Below are 18,456 nucleotides of genomic sequence, written 5' to 3' on the forward strand. Positions count from 1 at the left end.
ACGTTTTGAGAAGAACATATAAGCGAATAAGTGAGTGACAATGAATAACAGGGCATTCCGTCAGTTGCGATACACCGGGCATTCAAAAAAGCTGCGATTTTATTTAGTAGGCACATCATGTACAGATACATTTAATCAAACAGACAGTGGCGTTAAGTCTGTACAGCGAAGACAGAATAATATTTTTGAGCTACGTAACAGAGACAATTTAGAATTCTAATATTTTTGTTATTAAAAGCTGATCAATATGGCATAGCACGTTCAGACCACGATAACTTTATGACGGACCAATTGATGATACTCGGTGAATTTAGTCGCTATCAGTAAATCTTTAAAAGTAAAACTAGAGCAGTTATTACCACTTAAGAGCTCAATTGCAACGAACGGAATTCAAAAATAGTTCTGTATTGGTTGACATATTAAGTTGCTTCTTGCCACCGTTTAACTGGCACTTTCCATACATGGAGGAATACTATTTTACTAGATTTTCTCGTATACAGCTGATTACTGGTTGAAGCTCATTGTATGTGTATATATAATTTTTTTTTAACCTATTACATTCGTTACCATATAGTCATAAGTACAGGCATGAATACCTCTCATATGGGTCAAACATAAGGGTATCTTTACCGCTGTTTTCGAATGCCGCTCCGACTAAATAGGTTGTGCCCAGTAGGGCTACGGCGAAAGCCGATGAATACATAACAGTCGTTGTACCCCGTACAGAAGATTCTGTAGAACTTTAAAGGTAAATGGGGTCGCGTGTCCAGTGTAGTTTAAGCACTGATGACTAATGAATCTTCTTCGTTTTTTTTTTTATAGTACTTCACCGACCGACACAATATAACAGGCTCAGAACTTTTGTCACTGTTGTCCGTTTGGGCTCTCTTGCGGTGGTACAGCAAAAACCGCTTTGGGTATCAGTGTATTTGTTAACTAAGTTCGTTCGAAGTCGTACGAGTTTTGCGAAACACGTGATTTGGGAGCCCCCATGTACAATCGGCGTTTACCGACTTGGCGCATCAGTCTATAGCAGGAAGCGCCGCAACACAATCAACGTGTCCGAACAAAAACGATTCCATAGGACACTGGACCGTTCTCACCAACAAAATCTCAACAAACAATAATATCTCGCGAATTCAGATGTTAGTTGTTTAGCAAGCGAATTGAAGGTGATCTCACTGGTCCTGAAATAAGATCTAAATTGCCGGATCCCAACGTGGGTGATTTTGTAAGCCAACAGCTATAACCAATGACGACTGTGAATTCGGGGTTTCGTACGCACTGTGTGACACCCTGTGCTGGTCAACAGTGGGACTGCCGACAGCCGGTCTTCAATGAAACTTTCCTTTAGCACAAGAAAGAGAAAAAAAGCTTACTTGGCTTATCAAAGGCACTTTTCTAATTGGCATTCTACTAGCCCCAGACAGATAGTTATCCGAGAAGATCGAATGGAAAACCCCGCGCAATTCCCACTTTCCATAGTATCAAGATTTTCTGTGTGACTCTCTGTCAGCTCATGTTTATGTCGATCCTATGAATGACGAGCGGGGCAGGCAAAGAAGGTAGTGGTCACCGCAATACAAAGTTGCTGATGACAACAATAGCAAGACCCACAATGGTCCTTAAAGTAGCCTGGTAGCACCACTAACTTCAGTAAATGATTAGATAAACAAGAAGTTCCGCATGCTGTGTAATACGAAGTTAGAGCACCAGACCGCCAAAGGAACAGACGGACTAACTGATCCACGAACATACACCAAATAGAGCACAGATAGACGCACACAATTGAGACGGAGAGAGAAGGACCGACTGTCTGACAGACAGGCACATGCGACTTCTACGCGAGGCCGTTGTCTATCCAGCCGCTGCTACAACTATTACTACTGCCAGTCGCGGAGGCGACGACGGCGCCGAGATAAAGATGTGGAAAGAGTGAGTAAAAAAACCGGCAAAATAGCAGGATACAGCCTGCGACACCGGTGCCGCGTCTACATAATGTAGATGAAGACTTGTTGCCGTCATGGCTATGACTGGATGTGTTATTTGGTAATGGTAGCGCTGTTATTGTTCCTGCGGCCGCCAACGAGGATGGCGGTCGTGGTGTTGGTGAATAGCAATGTCGGCGCTGTCTCGTTTTCCTGTTGAACGGAAATACTCTTTCATATGGATAAGCATATCCGTAAGCTTATGATGATTTATTCTCTCGATCAGAAAAACTTAAAACTGTGGAATAACGAGCAAAAGAACACCCAACAACGAATCTCGACAGGGATTATTACGTAGCTTAACATAAACGTCAATGCAGCAAAAAGAGCTAATTCTTCTTATTGTAAGGTAACCAATGTGTCGTAAAAGGGCAAATAGATACATTAAGTAAAAGTAAATTACCGTTAGCTGTGGAGCTGATCGAGGACCTAAAAATGTAGAAAAAAGATGATGGATCTTACTTTGGACTTGCCCAACGTGTGTTTGTCAAAACCGCAGATCGCAACGGATGTGACGCTTAGCGAAAGCATGGAAAGCTTTGGAAGTGTTTAGATACGAATGGATTTCGACAAGCAGTCATCCAGCTTAAAGTTTTTTAGTACATTAAAGCATTAATAATAAAACTAGCTCAAGGAAGATGAAAACGTCTTGAGAAGAATTGAAGAAATTGCTTTTTACAAAGCGTACATGAGATCGTAACATTCTTCCTAGCTTTTGTGGGCTTTGTTTTATTGTATATCACTAAAATTTAGTATTTTCCGTGATAGGCTGGCTTTCAAAAATGAACAAATCATTGTTTCTTCAAAAATTCAGCATAGAATTTCATAGTTACATTTCAAAGGAACTGCCTTATTTTTCGAACATGTAAGTTTCGAATATATTAGACGTATTACGTTACAACGACTCTAACGGTTTCGGTAGCGCAATGACTCTGAAGTTCAGTTAAACTTTTCGTTACCAAAATTAGCCCTGGCATAAAAAAATACGTCAAATGAAAAGAGAATATCAACTGTCAGCTGTCTGCTAAACAGCTCTTTCGAAATTACTGAATATCTTAGAATCGCACTTTGAAATGTTTTAGAGGGAAAACGCGATTTTCTACGAATGAAAAATATAGTCGCGCTTTCTTTGCTTTTTTCGACGTCGTACTGTCGCCTCATCAAACTGCCATAAGCATCCTATATCTTAAACGTCATGGTTGATGCACGCAGTTGGCCTGCTCGTAATAAGCGTACGCAGTGTAAACTAAACGCAAAGAGAGCTAGCTGGACCGCGGAGTAGTTCTTTCTCTGCCAATAGGAAAATAAACTGTAGATTAACCGGTGCAGTACATAAATTGGTAGAAATAATTACAGCTACCATATGCGTGGCTGTTGGGAAGGTAAATGCGGAAGTTAGAACTTGACCGACTAAAAGACAATATGTTAACTTATTCAAATTCTTTTCATTTCGTTGCTACATGTAACTTTTCTCAGTATATGCTAAAGGTGTCAAAAATCCACTACTTATCACAGTAATTATAATAATGACACATAGTTTGTTTTTGGATGTTCCTGACAGCTTACGCCGAGTCGTTGGTTCAACTAGAGAAAGTTGCAGCAGACTATAAAAGGGAGATTCTTTCAACTTCTGCCGAAAGCACAGACATTTTTCTATTATTATGATGTTAATCAAGCTTCGCATCTGAAATTCAGGAACCCAAGTGATCATCTGCCATTTTATTCCAGAGACAATGTTGGAATACCTAGAATTTCACCAAAATTTGGTCGACTGCATTAGATCAAGCTCATGTCGGCTAAAAGTGATCCGGAACCTATTTTCGATTTGGCTCTAATTTCCTAAAGCAATATTTAGACGCCTTTCGTAGCAGATATTATCAATATAGTTGTTTATCATATTTGAGTTAGGCTGAATGGCGCATAGTTTAACAAAATGAACAAAGGTTTTGTGTCTTTTTTTGGTAGCTTCATTCAAGATAAGTATATTCATTCCAATCTTAGCTTCGTGCTATTTGCTTATTATACCTATATGGGTTTCCAATTCCAATAACAGGCATAAAAATTAGGACTATAGAGCATCTCGCGTCGTAACGGAACCAACGTTCATTCGAATAGGTACATCAGAAAACATTACAGCTTCACAAGAAATAAATGGCACCATATAATATGCTATAGACAATGTCGAGCGTGTTTCAAAATGCAAATAATAAACACTTCCAGAAAAAAAAACACATCTCTAATGCTTACTTCAAGTCAGTTAAGAAAGGATGGTAGTAGTAAGTAAACTACTACGTTTGGAATTACTCTCCTACTTCCCTAAGTCTTCAGAAGATGCTAGCGAAAAAGCTTCGTATTAAAGTCGAACACCTACAAATATCCATGTGAACAGTTATTCAGATTCGATGTGATGAACTATTTAATACAAATTCGATAGATAAAAGGTCGAAACAAGCTACCATTGTAGAGCGCTATCGGAGCCATCTTTTCAGCACAATAGTTTACAGCTTTCGTAGAATTTCACAGGTCATTTTTGTGTTGGGTAGGCTATATTTTTAATTACATTGACGTAGCGACGTTAGCTAACTGCGCATGAAAAAAGGCCGTCATATGCTTTTAAAGATTTTGGACTTTTCTTATCGATGAAGACCACTGTAACAGAACCAACTACGATCACAGTAACTCACGTTGGTCGGCTAGCATTTCAATGACAAAATTATTTATTTTTGTTCTTATAAAAAGAAAGCAAAACCTACTATGTTACGATCAACATCCTTCCCCCCATTTTCCTCCTAAACTAATCATCTTTAAATTTCGCATACAAGTCGTCATTTTTAGAATGTGCTGACTTAGAGGTTTGAAAGTGATACTGTAGGTTCGCGGACCGATCAAAATGAGACTACCCGATAACACTTATCTTTAGTCATTACCAAGCGCATGTTGACTGTCACTATTTTAAGTTCTTGTTATGTAGATAGCTAAACAAAGAATCTTGCCAAACTATTTGATTGCTTCCGCCAGCTGAAGCTCGTCCCAATAGCTTGCTAGCTCAATTGGCTTTTAGGTAATACCAAACGAGATAGCAAAGTTTCATTATCAGATAAGGTATTAAATGTTAAGTTCACGCTTCGACAGCCTGTGATATTCCTGTCGATGCTGTTCGACGCCTAAACGCCGCGATAAAATAGCATGACGCATATGCATTTCCCTGGGAAGGATATCGTTGCATAATTATGATAGGATCGCCGTTCGGGAAGTGGAACCTAGATCAGTTTCTCTGTGCTCAAACACCATTAAGAACAGAAAAGTGACGATCAATGATCGAATGGAACGTCAAGCATCGATGTTTCATTCGATCGAAGCGCAGGGTCAAGATGTTATAAAACGGGCAAATGCCAGCGCAGACAAGCGAATTCTCGTTTCAGCGACGAGAAAGAACCGGGTCCTATGTTAGCGGACACTCCACCAGTATGACGATAAGACTCGTGGTGGAAATAGTCTAAAAAAAATTACTTGTTCGTAAATAACTTAAACGTAAGCTACAACGGACGTTCGAATATCAGCAAACCAAATGTCTTCCTACTTATCGCGTACATTCAACAAAAAATAATAGATCCTATATAATAAACTAATAACCGTTAATTCTCAATTAATTAAAGATCCAACCTAGGCATACACGGTTTTTTTGACCACCAATAACAAAACTGAGATCAGTCAGTTGATTCATAATTGAGGATTGACCTACTACACAGTTCGCCTGATTTTTGAAATAGCTCACCATCTTTCAGCAAATCGGTCATAGATATCACTGACTTTTCTGTCAGTCTTATCTCATACGCTTTGCGTTAGAACAGGTCGTCACTGAAAAATTAGCCTTTCGAGAACGCTTATGATGAGAACAAGTAGAATTATTAAGGTGCATAATTACTTGTTTTAAGGAAAACCCAAATTGCATCATATAGTATACGATAGACAATTGCTCGCGAGGCTTGGAAAAACCGGAGTAATGCCTAACTCATCAGAATACCATGGGATAACTTAGTCTAATAATTTAACGGCATCAAATGTTTTCGCATCAATAATCGAAGATCGCTTTATCGGCTTTTTGCGAAAACACAATTCTGTATGAAATGTACAAAACAAAGTTTAACCATATGAACGCTGACAGCTTACTCGTCTCAGAGGCTATTTTTGTGGCTATCTGTTGCAGTTGAGCTTGTTTGAGCCCGAACTAGTACTGAGAAGATATTTTACGAATAAAAAAACCACTACTTGCATGAAAGAAAACTCTTCATATGGTACTTGTATTTAGCCAAAAGGAAAAGTGGACACAAATTGTTAATATATATGTTAGTTGTATGACGCCTCGTCAGTTGTGACACATGCAGTTTCAAAGTAGTTCCCTTACTTTAGAAATCACTTTGGGTTCCACGACTTCTATCGTATTAAGAAGGGGTCGTGTAAATAGCAGCCGACATCTTTCGTCAGCGAAATGGCTGCGTCCGTCCGGGATATGTCAGACGAAACCGATCGGACGGACTCACCTACTGGACGCGTCAAACTCACGGAGCTAACAAGCCCTGTACATAGATATTATGTTCGCGTATCTGCGGTGCTGAACTTCCCACAAATTTACAGTGTAACTACGTTTAAACATTTCTACTGCCCAAAAATCTCACAGGAGTTGAAAGCTCTACATTAGTGTCCAAGTATAAAATCCCAATGCACCTACTTCCTTAATCTCTAAAAGATTGAGCATTTCTCTTCCATTATATAAAACAGCTTAAAATATATACTGTTTAAGTTTCTGTTGGACTAAAAGTAGATATACTACTAATATATAATTGGCAAATGTTACCTTCACACTTTTATATCACGCACTAAACAACTATATGCATTGTATGTAAGTGACGCCGACTTAGTAGTGCATGCGCATGCGCATGCACATGCGCATGCAGGATAATCCGTATAATAAGCAGAGAGAAAGGATAGGTGTGCATTGTGCACAGCAATTATCAAAAACCATATTGTTATTTTATAGTGATTGTTTGTAGTTACCTACCCACGATCGATTTTGACATTGCTTAAATTTAATTGCATAAAAAAACATTAGAAGGCATCTAGCAAAAAATTTTTTGGCAATTATCACATTAAACGTAAAATCATAGAGCTCCCCGTTGAAGCTGCTTACTTTTCCTACCGTTTTTGCTGTATTTATTAGCTTCGTAATAAAATGGGATACATTTTTTTTTCTTTGTTTTAATGTTGGTGTCGCTTGTTGAGTCAAACTATGTAAAAGAGAGTGGTCAATTAGCCTTACATAAATAAAAAAAAAATAGCTTTTGGCGTTCTTTTGATAAACTGCTGCGTTGTCGTTTTCTACACCTTTTTAAGACGAATATTGGATTAACTTTAGGGGCCTATAATTTCTAATTAAAGGTAACCTATTTAGAACATAATAATCTTACGTAGATGAACGTCATTCTATTTTTTTTATTTGATGACAAATGCATTATAGGATACACCGATAACTAAGTTTGAACTAGCACTAGCTAATTAAGAAGAATTACGGGGTTGACAAAATTTACATCTGTCATTTTACGAATGCCACTTAAACCCAGTAGTCCAAATTCAAAGCGTCCTTGATCTGGCGTCAATGGATATTCATAGCCAAAGCTTTTGCATTTGGTGATGCATGTACCTTCGTTTACACGAACAATATGTACTGTATATTTACAGCCAAAAATAAGTTTCTTGTCGGTCGAGTGAGTTATCGGTATTTTTAATGTCACTGGCTACAGTTAGATTAATGAGAAGTTTTCATTTTTCAAACGACTGTTTATCTGTAATCCCGCGCTACAAGCTCGTTGAATTTTTTTTGCAAGTGTCGAACCGGGGGGCTCTATTAACGCCCGGCTTAATGTGGCTATTCTTGGTAGTTCCTATTGGTAGTTCTAAGGTGCTAGCGTCAATTGGCAATAAGCCCACAAGCATTGCGAATCCAGACATCCAAGTAGTGTTTTTTCTGGTAAACAAAAAAAATCTGAAAATGCGACTAAACGTCAGGACAATTCCTACGGTTTGTCTTCTTTGCCAGTTATCTGATTTAAGCAGGTTGCTATAGTCTCAATTGCCTTAGAGAATACACTCGCGATAACATAGCCCGTTGTTTGAAAAAACTGAAGCACACGTGACGATCCAGGTGCGAATCGAAGCGTTTTATTTCGTACTGCGACCGATTTATGGAGTAAAAAACGGTGGTAGCGTAAAACCCCGAACATTTAATTTTCACTTTGAGAAATACCCTACGCTGGGGACTAAGGCACCACAACAACGTGACGCCATCATTGCGTCACCCATCTCTCCGTTGTTTTTTCTCATTCGTCTCATCCGTAGCTCGTAGATATAGATACAGTGAACAAGAAACACAGAGTGATCACGCTACTTCAGCTCTAAACTGTGCGTCTGCAGGACGGTCGATCAACTTTTTTGAACAACTCTCCCTCGCTCCTTCTTTTCCAGTCTTTCTTGATCAGTCGCAACATGGTGACGCATCGCCTTTACCCTTACCCTTATGATGCCATTTCTTGCATAAAAGCATAATTCTTGCCGTGAAACTATTGGAGAATGCATTATCACTTTCGATAACGTTTTAAATGTATGTGCGCATAATCAGAAGTTAGCGCCAACATTCGTCGTCTGGTTTATTTGTCGTATGTGGATTCAGTAAATAAAAGAGGACGCCAAGCGCCGACAGACGCAACGTCAGCTCACCAGAAACGGTTGGAAATGATGCTGCTGCACTTATCCGCTAACTAAAGCACCAGATATTATTTTGAATGAGAACGGCCGACAAAACATATAATACGTACGATTCTAAAAAGGACCAGAGTAAAGAAATCACATCTATGAAACCGACAAATAGCAGAAATCATTTCAGTCAAGCGGTTGACATTGAATAGTAACAACGCGAATGAACAAACGATTAGACAAGATCGTATCACAGTGTCTATTTGTTCTGATTGACCTTCGTGTATGAAGGCCTTCGATTAACAAATCATTTAGTCATAGGCCATGGCTCCGGCATCTTCAACCCATGACGATTGATTGACGTCCTTAGAACTAGCTTCGTGACTTACCTATGATGTACCTGTTGATTATCGTCCTCTAGTTGCTTGCTCGTGACAGAGTCATCGCACGCTACTCTGCCTTCATAGTCGTTTTGTCTTTTGTTTTTTTTTTTCGTATTTAAGCGACGAGAAATAGAAGTTCACAGTACGCTTTGTACTACAAGGTTTGCCATTAGCTATCGGAAAATTCGCCGGTACAAATAAATACGAGAAGGAGCGTATTAATCGCAAGCGTCAGACGGATTCATAAGCGAGTATAAAAAGTCCAAACGATTAATTAATTTCGGATACTTGCCTATCTCATGCATATCAACGTATCATCAACGATGAAATACGGATTAGAAAGCTTCCATTGAGATCTACTCTGTAAATTTGAAGGTGTTACAATTTTATTCTTTTTACTAAGTATTTATAGATTCAATTTTGTTTTATCCACTTGGACCAATTAGGACGTAAGTACCCTATTGAAATTTTGCACATCATCTAATACATTCACCGCTGAGTTCTCTCATCATCTGCAGAGTGCTACGTTATGACATGTCTTGCGTCGGTTAACGATCATTTTTTATTGTCTACTATAGCTCTTACGCGAAGATGCAGCCTTGATAAAGTAACGAATAATGAGGCAAATACGAGAAAAGCTGGTTGGTTTATTGCTAATTTAGATTACTATGCTCGTCTCCGCCGACTATAGAATTGAAGCCACTCTTTAATTGTAAAATAGTTAATTCTTACCTGTCCCAATGGCATTTTTCTTATTGAAAAACTAAGATGAACGTCTTATTAGACATATACTTTATTACGTATTCATAAATGGCGTAACATTGTTTAAAGTAGCCTACTTTATGATGGCTTTTACGGGACAACGGTCAACAGTATTGGGCAACAGTTTAAGCTTTGGGTAAGTTATGTTTCAATACAATATACTATAGAATCCCAGTGTAATCGAAAGTGCAATAACACAGTAGCAGATATATTTTATGGCAACGGCAATAAAGGAAAGCAGATTGGGTTTCTGTTAGAGATCAAGAGGAGCTATTTTTGAAGATTCCAGATCAGACGATATTTTATATTAATGCTTTTGATTGGCCGCTGCGCCCAGATGGCTTCCCTGTTGGGAACTGGAATAAATAATCGATACTATGGCGTTTTCACATAGTTCTCGATCATGATAAGGCATTTTATCCTCAATTAAAGATGTTGGCTAAACATGTGCACGCTTTTATTTGCGGAAGCGCATCAAACGTGTCTCGCACGCCTCGAAGCGGATAATGACGTTTTGCCGTACACTTGAATAAAAAAAAAGATTGAACTAGGTGCGTTTCAGTGTAAAATCAGTTGTCTAAGAAGCTATTTTTAACCAAAACCATGTATTCAAGTAGTTATAGGTATGCTTTACCTTCCAACACCTTTAATGAGCAAATTCTGAGCATCGGGAATTGTGATTAACGCTGGACCCTTAGTTCTATCTAAGGGCCAGGTCTAACGAATTACTGCAGTCAATATTGAGTAACGTGGACTTCAGCCGCATATGCGTTATTACTGTAACAAAATCATGCCAAAAATTTACCTCTATTACCGTAACGGTTATAAATTAAAAATCTCAGAAAATGCAACGGCGCGTTTTAGCGATCAAATCTCAGTTATGGAACAAAAAAAAATCCAAAGCGGTGTTCTTAGCTTCAATTCTTTACACAAACGTTCAAGGGATTAGTTTATGCTGTACGTATTTGCGGTCAGGGTATTGTAACTGTGACTAAGGCCGTATATAGTGTGTACATTTGACAAATAGTTGTTGAAATCTTATTATCGACAATTAGGAATAGCTCTCGATAACCAAAACATTTGAAAAATAACAATGAATAAAGATAGCATTTCTATAATGGTGGTTTCATCGCTTCAGTTATGGTTAGGGCTGACGGACATATTTCTTATCATCTATGAGGTCCAGAAGCTTTCTCTATACGGTCGAATCATTCCCGTGGCGATCCCAATTTCGGTTAGTAGATTTATTAATTATCTATTTATGTGCACCCCCTGTATTACTTCAGTACACAATGTTACGTCATGCCAAACCAGAACATTATCCGTTTTTCCGTAGCGCTTCTTGCTCATATCGTCCATGACAGATTGTCGGATATTCATTCAAGAAGCGCATAATATTACGTCAGCTTTAACAGACATAGATTGATTAAACAAACGGCATCTTCGCAACGTATAGTAGTATTTGGTTTAGATAGAGTTCGTCGATGAGAAAAAAATTTCATTCTCATCATCTCAAAAGTCATCAGTCACACAATTCATTAAAACTACAATTTACAATCTCAAAGCCCCTTGATTGAAGATCCCTACAACAAAGGATTTTTTTCACTGGCACCGTAGGCGATCGATATGTACTTACCACCAACAACTGAAAGTGGTGTAACTCAAGAAATATTTAAACTATATGTTTTGTTGTGCTATGATAATTAGAAAATAAAAACCTGAGGATATAGGAAAATGCTAAAGAAAAGACAGAGGAGGATTAGTCATATTTAACTGACACTAAACAGCAATTTTACTCGTTAAACAGAAGCAAAGCTCTTTTTCTGGATTTAAAAAAAAAGATGCATTGTTTCTATTAATTTGTTTCGAAATAAATTGAAATTCTCCTTAAGTCCTAATTAAATAAATGTATTATTATGCTTACAAGTTTACGCGAACAGATATCTACTGTAAAAAAAAAAAAGCGGTCTTGGTTCTTGGCAAGTCTTAGCTGCTGCGTTTGCTCGTAAGGTATCGCCATAGAGCCGTAGCTGTTAGTTTTTATCGTAGATTTTTCACACGGTTCGAGTAAGGCAGTACAAGCATAGCGCGAATAAAATGACCCCCTTTTCTACTGAAAGCTACATATTTACTTTTAAGGTGCTAAGTATTTACTTCACAGGTACAAATTTTTTGCATAACTTGCGTTGCATGTTATCAGAAATCAGCCCACTTGTTTGAAGGATTATAATAAATGCAAAACTCGGTAAGAGCTGCTCCTATTTTTAATGTACTGAACTCTTTCTATTGCAAACGAAGTTTCTTTTTCTTATTGAAAATGAAATCCTTACCTGCAAAGATTCCCTTTGAGCTTAGAGAGAATCTGATTGTGTATCTACCGTCCGACGTGTATCTGTCAGATGCGTGTCTGATAGACCAGTTATACGTCTATCTGCTCACGTATATCTACTAAGTGGTAGGAAAAAGTCTCTGAACCAGTCTATCTAAAATAATCAGATTTTCGATATGTCGTTTACTGTTGAGCAAGTGTTAGATATAATTCAAAAGCGGAAGGTATTGTGGTTAATAAAACTGTATTAAACTTTCTCCCAATTCCAAAGTGGATTTACCATTTCGAATGACCTTCTTTTCAGTTTGTGCACCAAAAACATCTAAATACAAAATGAAGTGAATCGAAAAAAATGTTGGGAAATTATATTTAAAAGCAACAAAAAATTGCATTAGTTTTTTATACAGCAAAGTGTTTGCATGATCTGTTTCTATTAACTTTGCTAGATTTTCTAATTTTCTTTTTGTTGTGCAAGAAGATTTTGAAGAACTTTAAGATATATTGTGTAAAATCGAAACTTGCTCGAGGTCATTGGCGTAAAATGACCATACTCTGACGCGCAAGGCAATTATGGATGGTACTGAACTGAGCCGGCTAGTACTATACGATAGAAAAGCAAATCAGTAGGTTAGGGACCTCTCTACTGCACATATAAATATGCAAAGTAATTATTGTGTCCACGAAGGCAGCAGATTTATGTCCTAAGGACATATGCAATACAGTCGCGAGTATTTCGATAACGTGGTTAAATACGAAGTGAGACTGGAGACAACGAACTTCTCGGTAAATTAACAAACAGATAGCTCACCTCGAATTTCGGTCGTGCGCGAAGATATGTCTTTGGTCATAGAAATTATCAGAGGTTAAAAACTAATTGCTCGAGAAACAGTATTATTAGAAAGAATAAACGCGCAAATTTTGCAAGGATAGCAAACTCTAAGGCTTAGAAAGTTTTATGGCTCTGAAATAATCCTCTTTTGACTATCTTCAAAGTTCTTAGATCAAATGTAGAACTACGAACCTCAGCCATGTTTTTCGGTGATATACATCCACCCAAAACTTTCTAGGGGCTAACTGGCGGTTACAGTTCATTTTGGAATGTTATGCGCCATAGCTATATAACTGATACATCGTTCTTTGCTTATAGAGTTAGTTCAATAAGCCACAGCAGGTGCTAAGGTCTTATACATTTATAATACAAGTAGTAAGTTGGAAACGAAGCTACATTTCAATAGTTCAGAAGAAAATTATTTACCTATGTATTTTCTACATCGATAGACAGCAATATGCAGGAATAGCACCTTTGTCAAAATAGGCGGTGATTTTATACTTACCAATCTCTGCGATAGATTTCCATTATCGATAATGTGATTGTGGTTAAACCTTTACCGTTATATATTTGATTTCTGTTTTATTCAATTTACGGATACGACTTGCGAAATCGTTAATTCCTATTTTCGGGCATAAACAAAAAGTAGGACATTTTTATTGTGCCAAATATAGTTTGAACTTCAAGATAACTTATGTAAGAAACATTTTTCCTTTGTAGCATAACGGGCAGTATTTATCCCGTTTGAAAATTAGCTTTGCAAGTTCGAACATTTTTTATTAGGTGACATATTCTAGCCTGTTAGATGATTAGTCCAAAGTACTGATAAGTATTAGCCTTGCCTAGGAGTAGACACAAACAAAATTTTAAACCAAGCCAAAAAATACACTTGTCGATGTAATTTATCCTGTATCACGAGTGCAGCGAAAAAGACTCGACCAGACTAACAATACCTTGACCAGATCCTCTGCCATTTCGCGAACATTTACCCTGTTTGTGCTTCAGAATTGCCTTTGTAAAAGAAGCACTTGGTTTACATAGCTCGAGAAAGGCTATCAGCCTGGGTGCAATCTGTGGTGACACTTTATCCCCCCCCCGACTTCATATTTTTGGCTGTGGCGTTACGGTAACATAGCACGTAAGCACCTGAGAAAAGCCAAGGCAAGTTGGAAGAAATGCTTTTAAAAAACTTGGAGGATGAATCCTTCCTTCTTCGCTGGTTTTCGAGAGGTTGTGATCTATTTGAAAGACCCACTGGGGGCCTTCAGTTGTCAGGTGTTCGTGTAGCTGTTAATGGAGATACGGTCATCGGTCCTCATCGTAGGCACGGTTTATATGCGGACTGAGGGAGCGTACTCGTTATGGTATGGACGTTAAAAGTGTAATATTCATAACACTAAAAAGATAAATGTATGCAGCTAAATAATAGCAATAAATCAAATCAATATTTTACTTTATTAATTGATATTTAATACGCTTATACATAGTACCTTGACAGTAAAGCTCTAGCGATCCCTAAATAATTGCGGCAAGTGAATATCTAATGCCTGTAGAGCATTCCCTTAACGTTTAATTGGACGCAGCTTCGAGTTTGCGTTTTAGCACCGCTTCATTTGCTATATCGATGTAGAAATAATTGCGATTTATTAACTAAAATTTTTCATATTTTTGAGAGATCCGAATGTGGGAAATTGTAGGACGAATTACTTTTACACCATCTATAGCTTAAATCTCGTTTGCATAAGTTAAGGCTTGTACTATGACACGTTTTCATAATCAAAGCAATCTAAATTTTGCCACACAGTTTGTGTCGTTTCCCTATATGACGTGACAAATATATATCCAATGGCTTTTCCCGATTCTTCTCAAACACGCCCCACACACGATAGTATTTTTCCTCAGTTTAAATCCATATTCAAAAATCACGGCTACGGCCCTTTCTTGTATCGTTCGGACCTTCATATCCATATTGAAATTACCAAAGTAAGAATGCCATTGACCCGCATAGGTATTCGAAATTAGCGAACGTAAGATTTAGAATTTATAGAATAATTTCTACAATTCGATTGAGTAATCTTATTTACATTTTTAAGACTCTTCTAGATAATGAAAAATGTGTAAATATTGTTTTTGCTCTTGCTATCATTCGAAATTTTTGTAACCTGACGTCTTGCACTTTTTGCCTAAATTTATGCGCACGGTGTTTAAAGATGATCTTCTTAAAACTACACGCAACGCACGCAGATGTATGTAACCCAAATGGGAGATATCGCGCTTGTGAACAAATCGTTTCGTGGTTTTTTCTAATGATTGATTTAATTAGATTATCAGATAAGAAATATTGGAAAAGTTAAGTCTATATTATAATAAGACGCTGAGAGTTCGGTCCAAAATTATGTTTGAAACGTTTTGCACTTATGTACTTCATTCTCTGAACCCTCAAATCTGAGATCATTGCCAGTTACTCAAAATATGATGGCGTTCTTCGTCCAATTGCATAACCCACTCAGCCTCTTCCTCTCTTTCAGGGCCTACAACAATAACTGGCGGAATCGAGTCGATTACACCGATGAGCACGAGCCCATCGTCCAAACGCAAAGCGAACTCATCCAGAGCCGGGTCCATTTCTACAATGTGTAGAACAGGCTGTCCATTTGGATCCTCTGGTAGGACAACGATGGCCAGGTACATCTTCGCTTGTCAGCCAGTCAAACGGCGGCTGCCCGTGACTTGGTACTCCGAACCCCTCCTATGTCTGACCCTGGTCCGTCGTCTTTTGACCCTCTAAGTAACTATTGTAAAGTGGCAAATTAGTTGAAATTTAGCTATATCCTTCACTTCGATGTTTTGTCGATTTCACAACGACTGGCCGCTCTGCGGCGTGGTCTGCAATGACCGGTAATGATTGCCCCGGCAATTCGATCGCTCCCGATACTATGCTATGTTGATGAAATCCTTCCAGCATCGTGATCATTGTTTGGAAAATACGAGTCTAGTGCCGACACGTTGACACGACATCCTAAAGGTTGAGTTGGTGCTGGTGGCGGGGGGAAAGCCAGGAGGAGGATTTTTTTAATCAGTAGCACGTCAGAAGAAAGGGCTGTGGATGTTCGACCAAAAGTGCAGTTTGGTGGGTATCTATTACGATGATTCTAATGCATCGATAGAAAGCCACTGAAGATGAAAAAATAAACGATACATGTGTCTGAACCTCTATACTTGATATAACGCAATTTCTGTAAATCTAAATTTAACATTTAAAATAATAGCTGTCCTGCAATTAATGCAGAGCACTTATTCTCTGTTCACTCCCTTTTGTTATTTTTAGTCGTCGATACACTGCCTTCGTAATTTACGATCGTTGCTTCGGACACATTATTTATTTTTTGAATGCTGCAAAGCTTTTTTATGACGATTATAAGACGGAAATAAGTGCAATAGAAAAATGTGAAAATGTAAATAAAAACGAAAAACACGATTAAGCAAACAGAAAATAAAATCATTCAGCTACTTAGGCCTTATAAGGTTTGATCACTATTCAAACATGTTTCTTGAGGGGCATATGTCCTAGTGGGAGTGTTATCTAGGGAATTAGATACCTATATTTTCATCTACTGAATTGATAAAAAAACGTCTTCTAAATAATGCGAATTCAACAAACCACATTATGCCCGCGAACTTCTTAAAAATAAAGTCGTCTTAATAAGGAATAAAGTCTCTCGCTGCTTTTGGAACCTTTTTGCTATAGTAAAGCATGGGGGATGTTTGTTACATTATTTCGTTTTTTTTTTTTTGCTGCCATGCTTAAGAGCTGCGTCCAGTCATGTGATGAATTTGCTTTTTAGCTTTTGTTATTTCATCAACAGCGCCTTACTATATTCTATCTGTCGGTCTAATCTTGTCTATAAAATATTGTTTCCTTACTAAGATTTAGCATTGTCCGATATTCACTGTCGTCTAAAATGCGCTTGTGCAACACAGTATTAGGCCCACGGCCAGCAAACCAAAAGCTCTGACATAGAGTTCGTCGAAAATTCCAGAAATTTCTAGAGAAAACACGTCACCGAGAACCGTCGCCCCCACTCGACTGGAATAGACCCAAGAGATAACTAGCTGGATGTATTTCCGGGGTAGTGTAAACGGGGACGCGCCAGCTATGTTTAAAAACACGAACACGGTAAAAAAAATTCGTGCTCTAATAATACCCATGCTCTCGTGCACTTTTTCGTTGTAGCCTCGTATTTTGTGTCGGTAAGGTAACAGCTATGATTTATCAGTATAAAGGCATTACTTATCACTACTAGTAATAGCAGCAATATACGGACAGCGAAAGGTCCTTATCCATTTATACAATAGATTAATCGAATGACATTCTCTTAAGTGTTTAGTCAAGCATGACTAAAGTACCGGGTGCTTACTTCCTATGCACTATAAAAAGATAAACCGAGGTATAGCCAACAAAACACAGACAAAATACAGGCAAAGTTCTGTCGGATCCATTAAGTTTTACTTGGTCTGTTACCTTGTTGGTGATGTCTAAGGCGCTCATCAATAGATTCGACCTCCCTGCTTCTATTACCTAGCTCGCTCGCTCGCTCGCTCACTTACTACTCTTACGCTAAGCTTCATTTTTTTCCTAATTTTTCATAATCCCATGCGAGTGCACTTTCTAGATTCGGCACAATTTTGACAACATATGAACGTAGCAAATTACCTGCAGATCTGGAACAGTAACAGAGCTACGTGAGCTATTAAGGTCCATTGTTACGCGTTTCTTATGCATTTTATTACTGAACGTAATATTTAAGTGAGTTGGCCAGATAAGTCGTTGCATTTCTACTATATGCTTCTAGCGACTCTGTTAGTAATATAGCTAAATGGTGGTAAAACTGGAATAGATAGAAGCACGATTTATTTGCTGATCCGCAGAAGCACAAACGTGCCAAGTCACCAAGCTCTATATAATATTTGAACTCAATTGGCGTATAGCCTGCATTGTTCAATAATCGATTGTTGTCATATATTTTTTTTATTTGTGAAGGGTTAGGCAGCCTTAGTTGCTATTCGAATAGTCCAGCTTGTTAGTGACTAACTTGCCAGACGTACAAATAAATCTTTTTTTTTTTTTTTTTTTTTATTTTATTAAATATGTATCCGGCTCTGGCTGGAAACAATTGCCGGTATTGGTATTATCTATTTCTACATACCAACACTCGTAGAACAAATAACTGGACGATTTTTATCATTTCGGAATTAAATATTAGCTGACACGTAGATCGTTCGTTTCTCGAGCCCCGAAAACGTCGAGCCTGCTTGCGCAGACGCGCCTATCAATAGGATTAGCCATCACGATTTCACAGCAGAAGATATTATTCCCACCACGTAGACTTATGTCTCTAGGTTACACCCTTTATCACG

General features: G+C 38.1%; 1 protein-coding gene and 1 long non-coding RNA gene across 8 annotated transcripts in view; one reads left to right on the top strand and one right to left on the bottom strand.

Annotated features, from left to right (window-relative positions):
• The window catches only part of LOC111247494 (uncharacterized), a 30,407-nt gene extending 28,523 nt beyond the window's left edge, over window positions 1–1,884 (bottom strand). For 3 of the 4 annotated variants that reach the window (XM_022798461.2, XM_022798460.2, XM_022798459.2), the window contains exon 1: window positions 631–1,884. In XM_022798461.2, the coding sequence (XP_022654196.1) occupies window positions 631–703 (73 nt within the window). In that variant the 5' untranslated portion in view covers window positions 704–1,884. The remainder of the gene's footprint in view (window positions 1–630) is intronic. The other variant, XM_086982960.1, reaches the window with a different exon arrangement.
• LOC147757189 (uncharacterized) overlaps window positions 1–18,456 on the top strand; it is a 41,689-nt gene that overhangs the window by 17,794 nt on the left and 5,439 nt on the right. The window contains exons 1-2 of one of the 4 annotated variants that reach the window (XR_015323286.1): window positions 1,977–2,182; window positions 15,567–15,723. This is a non-coding gene — a long non-coding RNA (uncharacterized LOC147757189). Of the gene's footprint in view, window positions 1–1,976; window positions 2,183–8,684; window positions 9,568–15,566; window positions 16,255–18,456 lie in introns of those variants that run through there. The other 3 variants (XR_015323288.1, XR_015323287.1, XR_015323289.1) reach the window with 3 other exon arrangements.

The sequence above is a fragment of the Varroa destructor genome, unplaced genomic scaffold (genome assembly GCF_002443255.2).
Source record: "Varroa destructor unplaced genomic scaffold, Vdes_3.0 BEIS01000003.1, whole genome shotgun sequence".
NCBI classification, from domain to species: Eukaryota; Metazoa; Arthropoda; class Arachnida; order Mesostigmata; family Varroidae; genus Varroa; species Varroa destructor.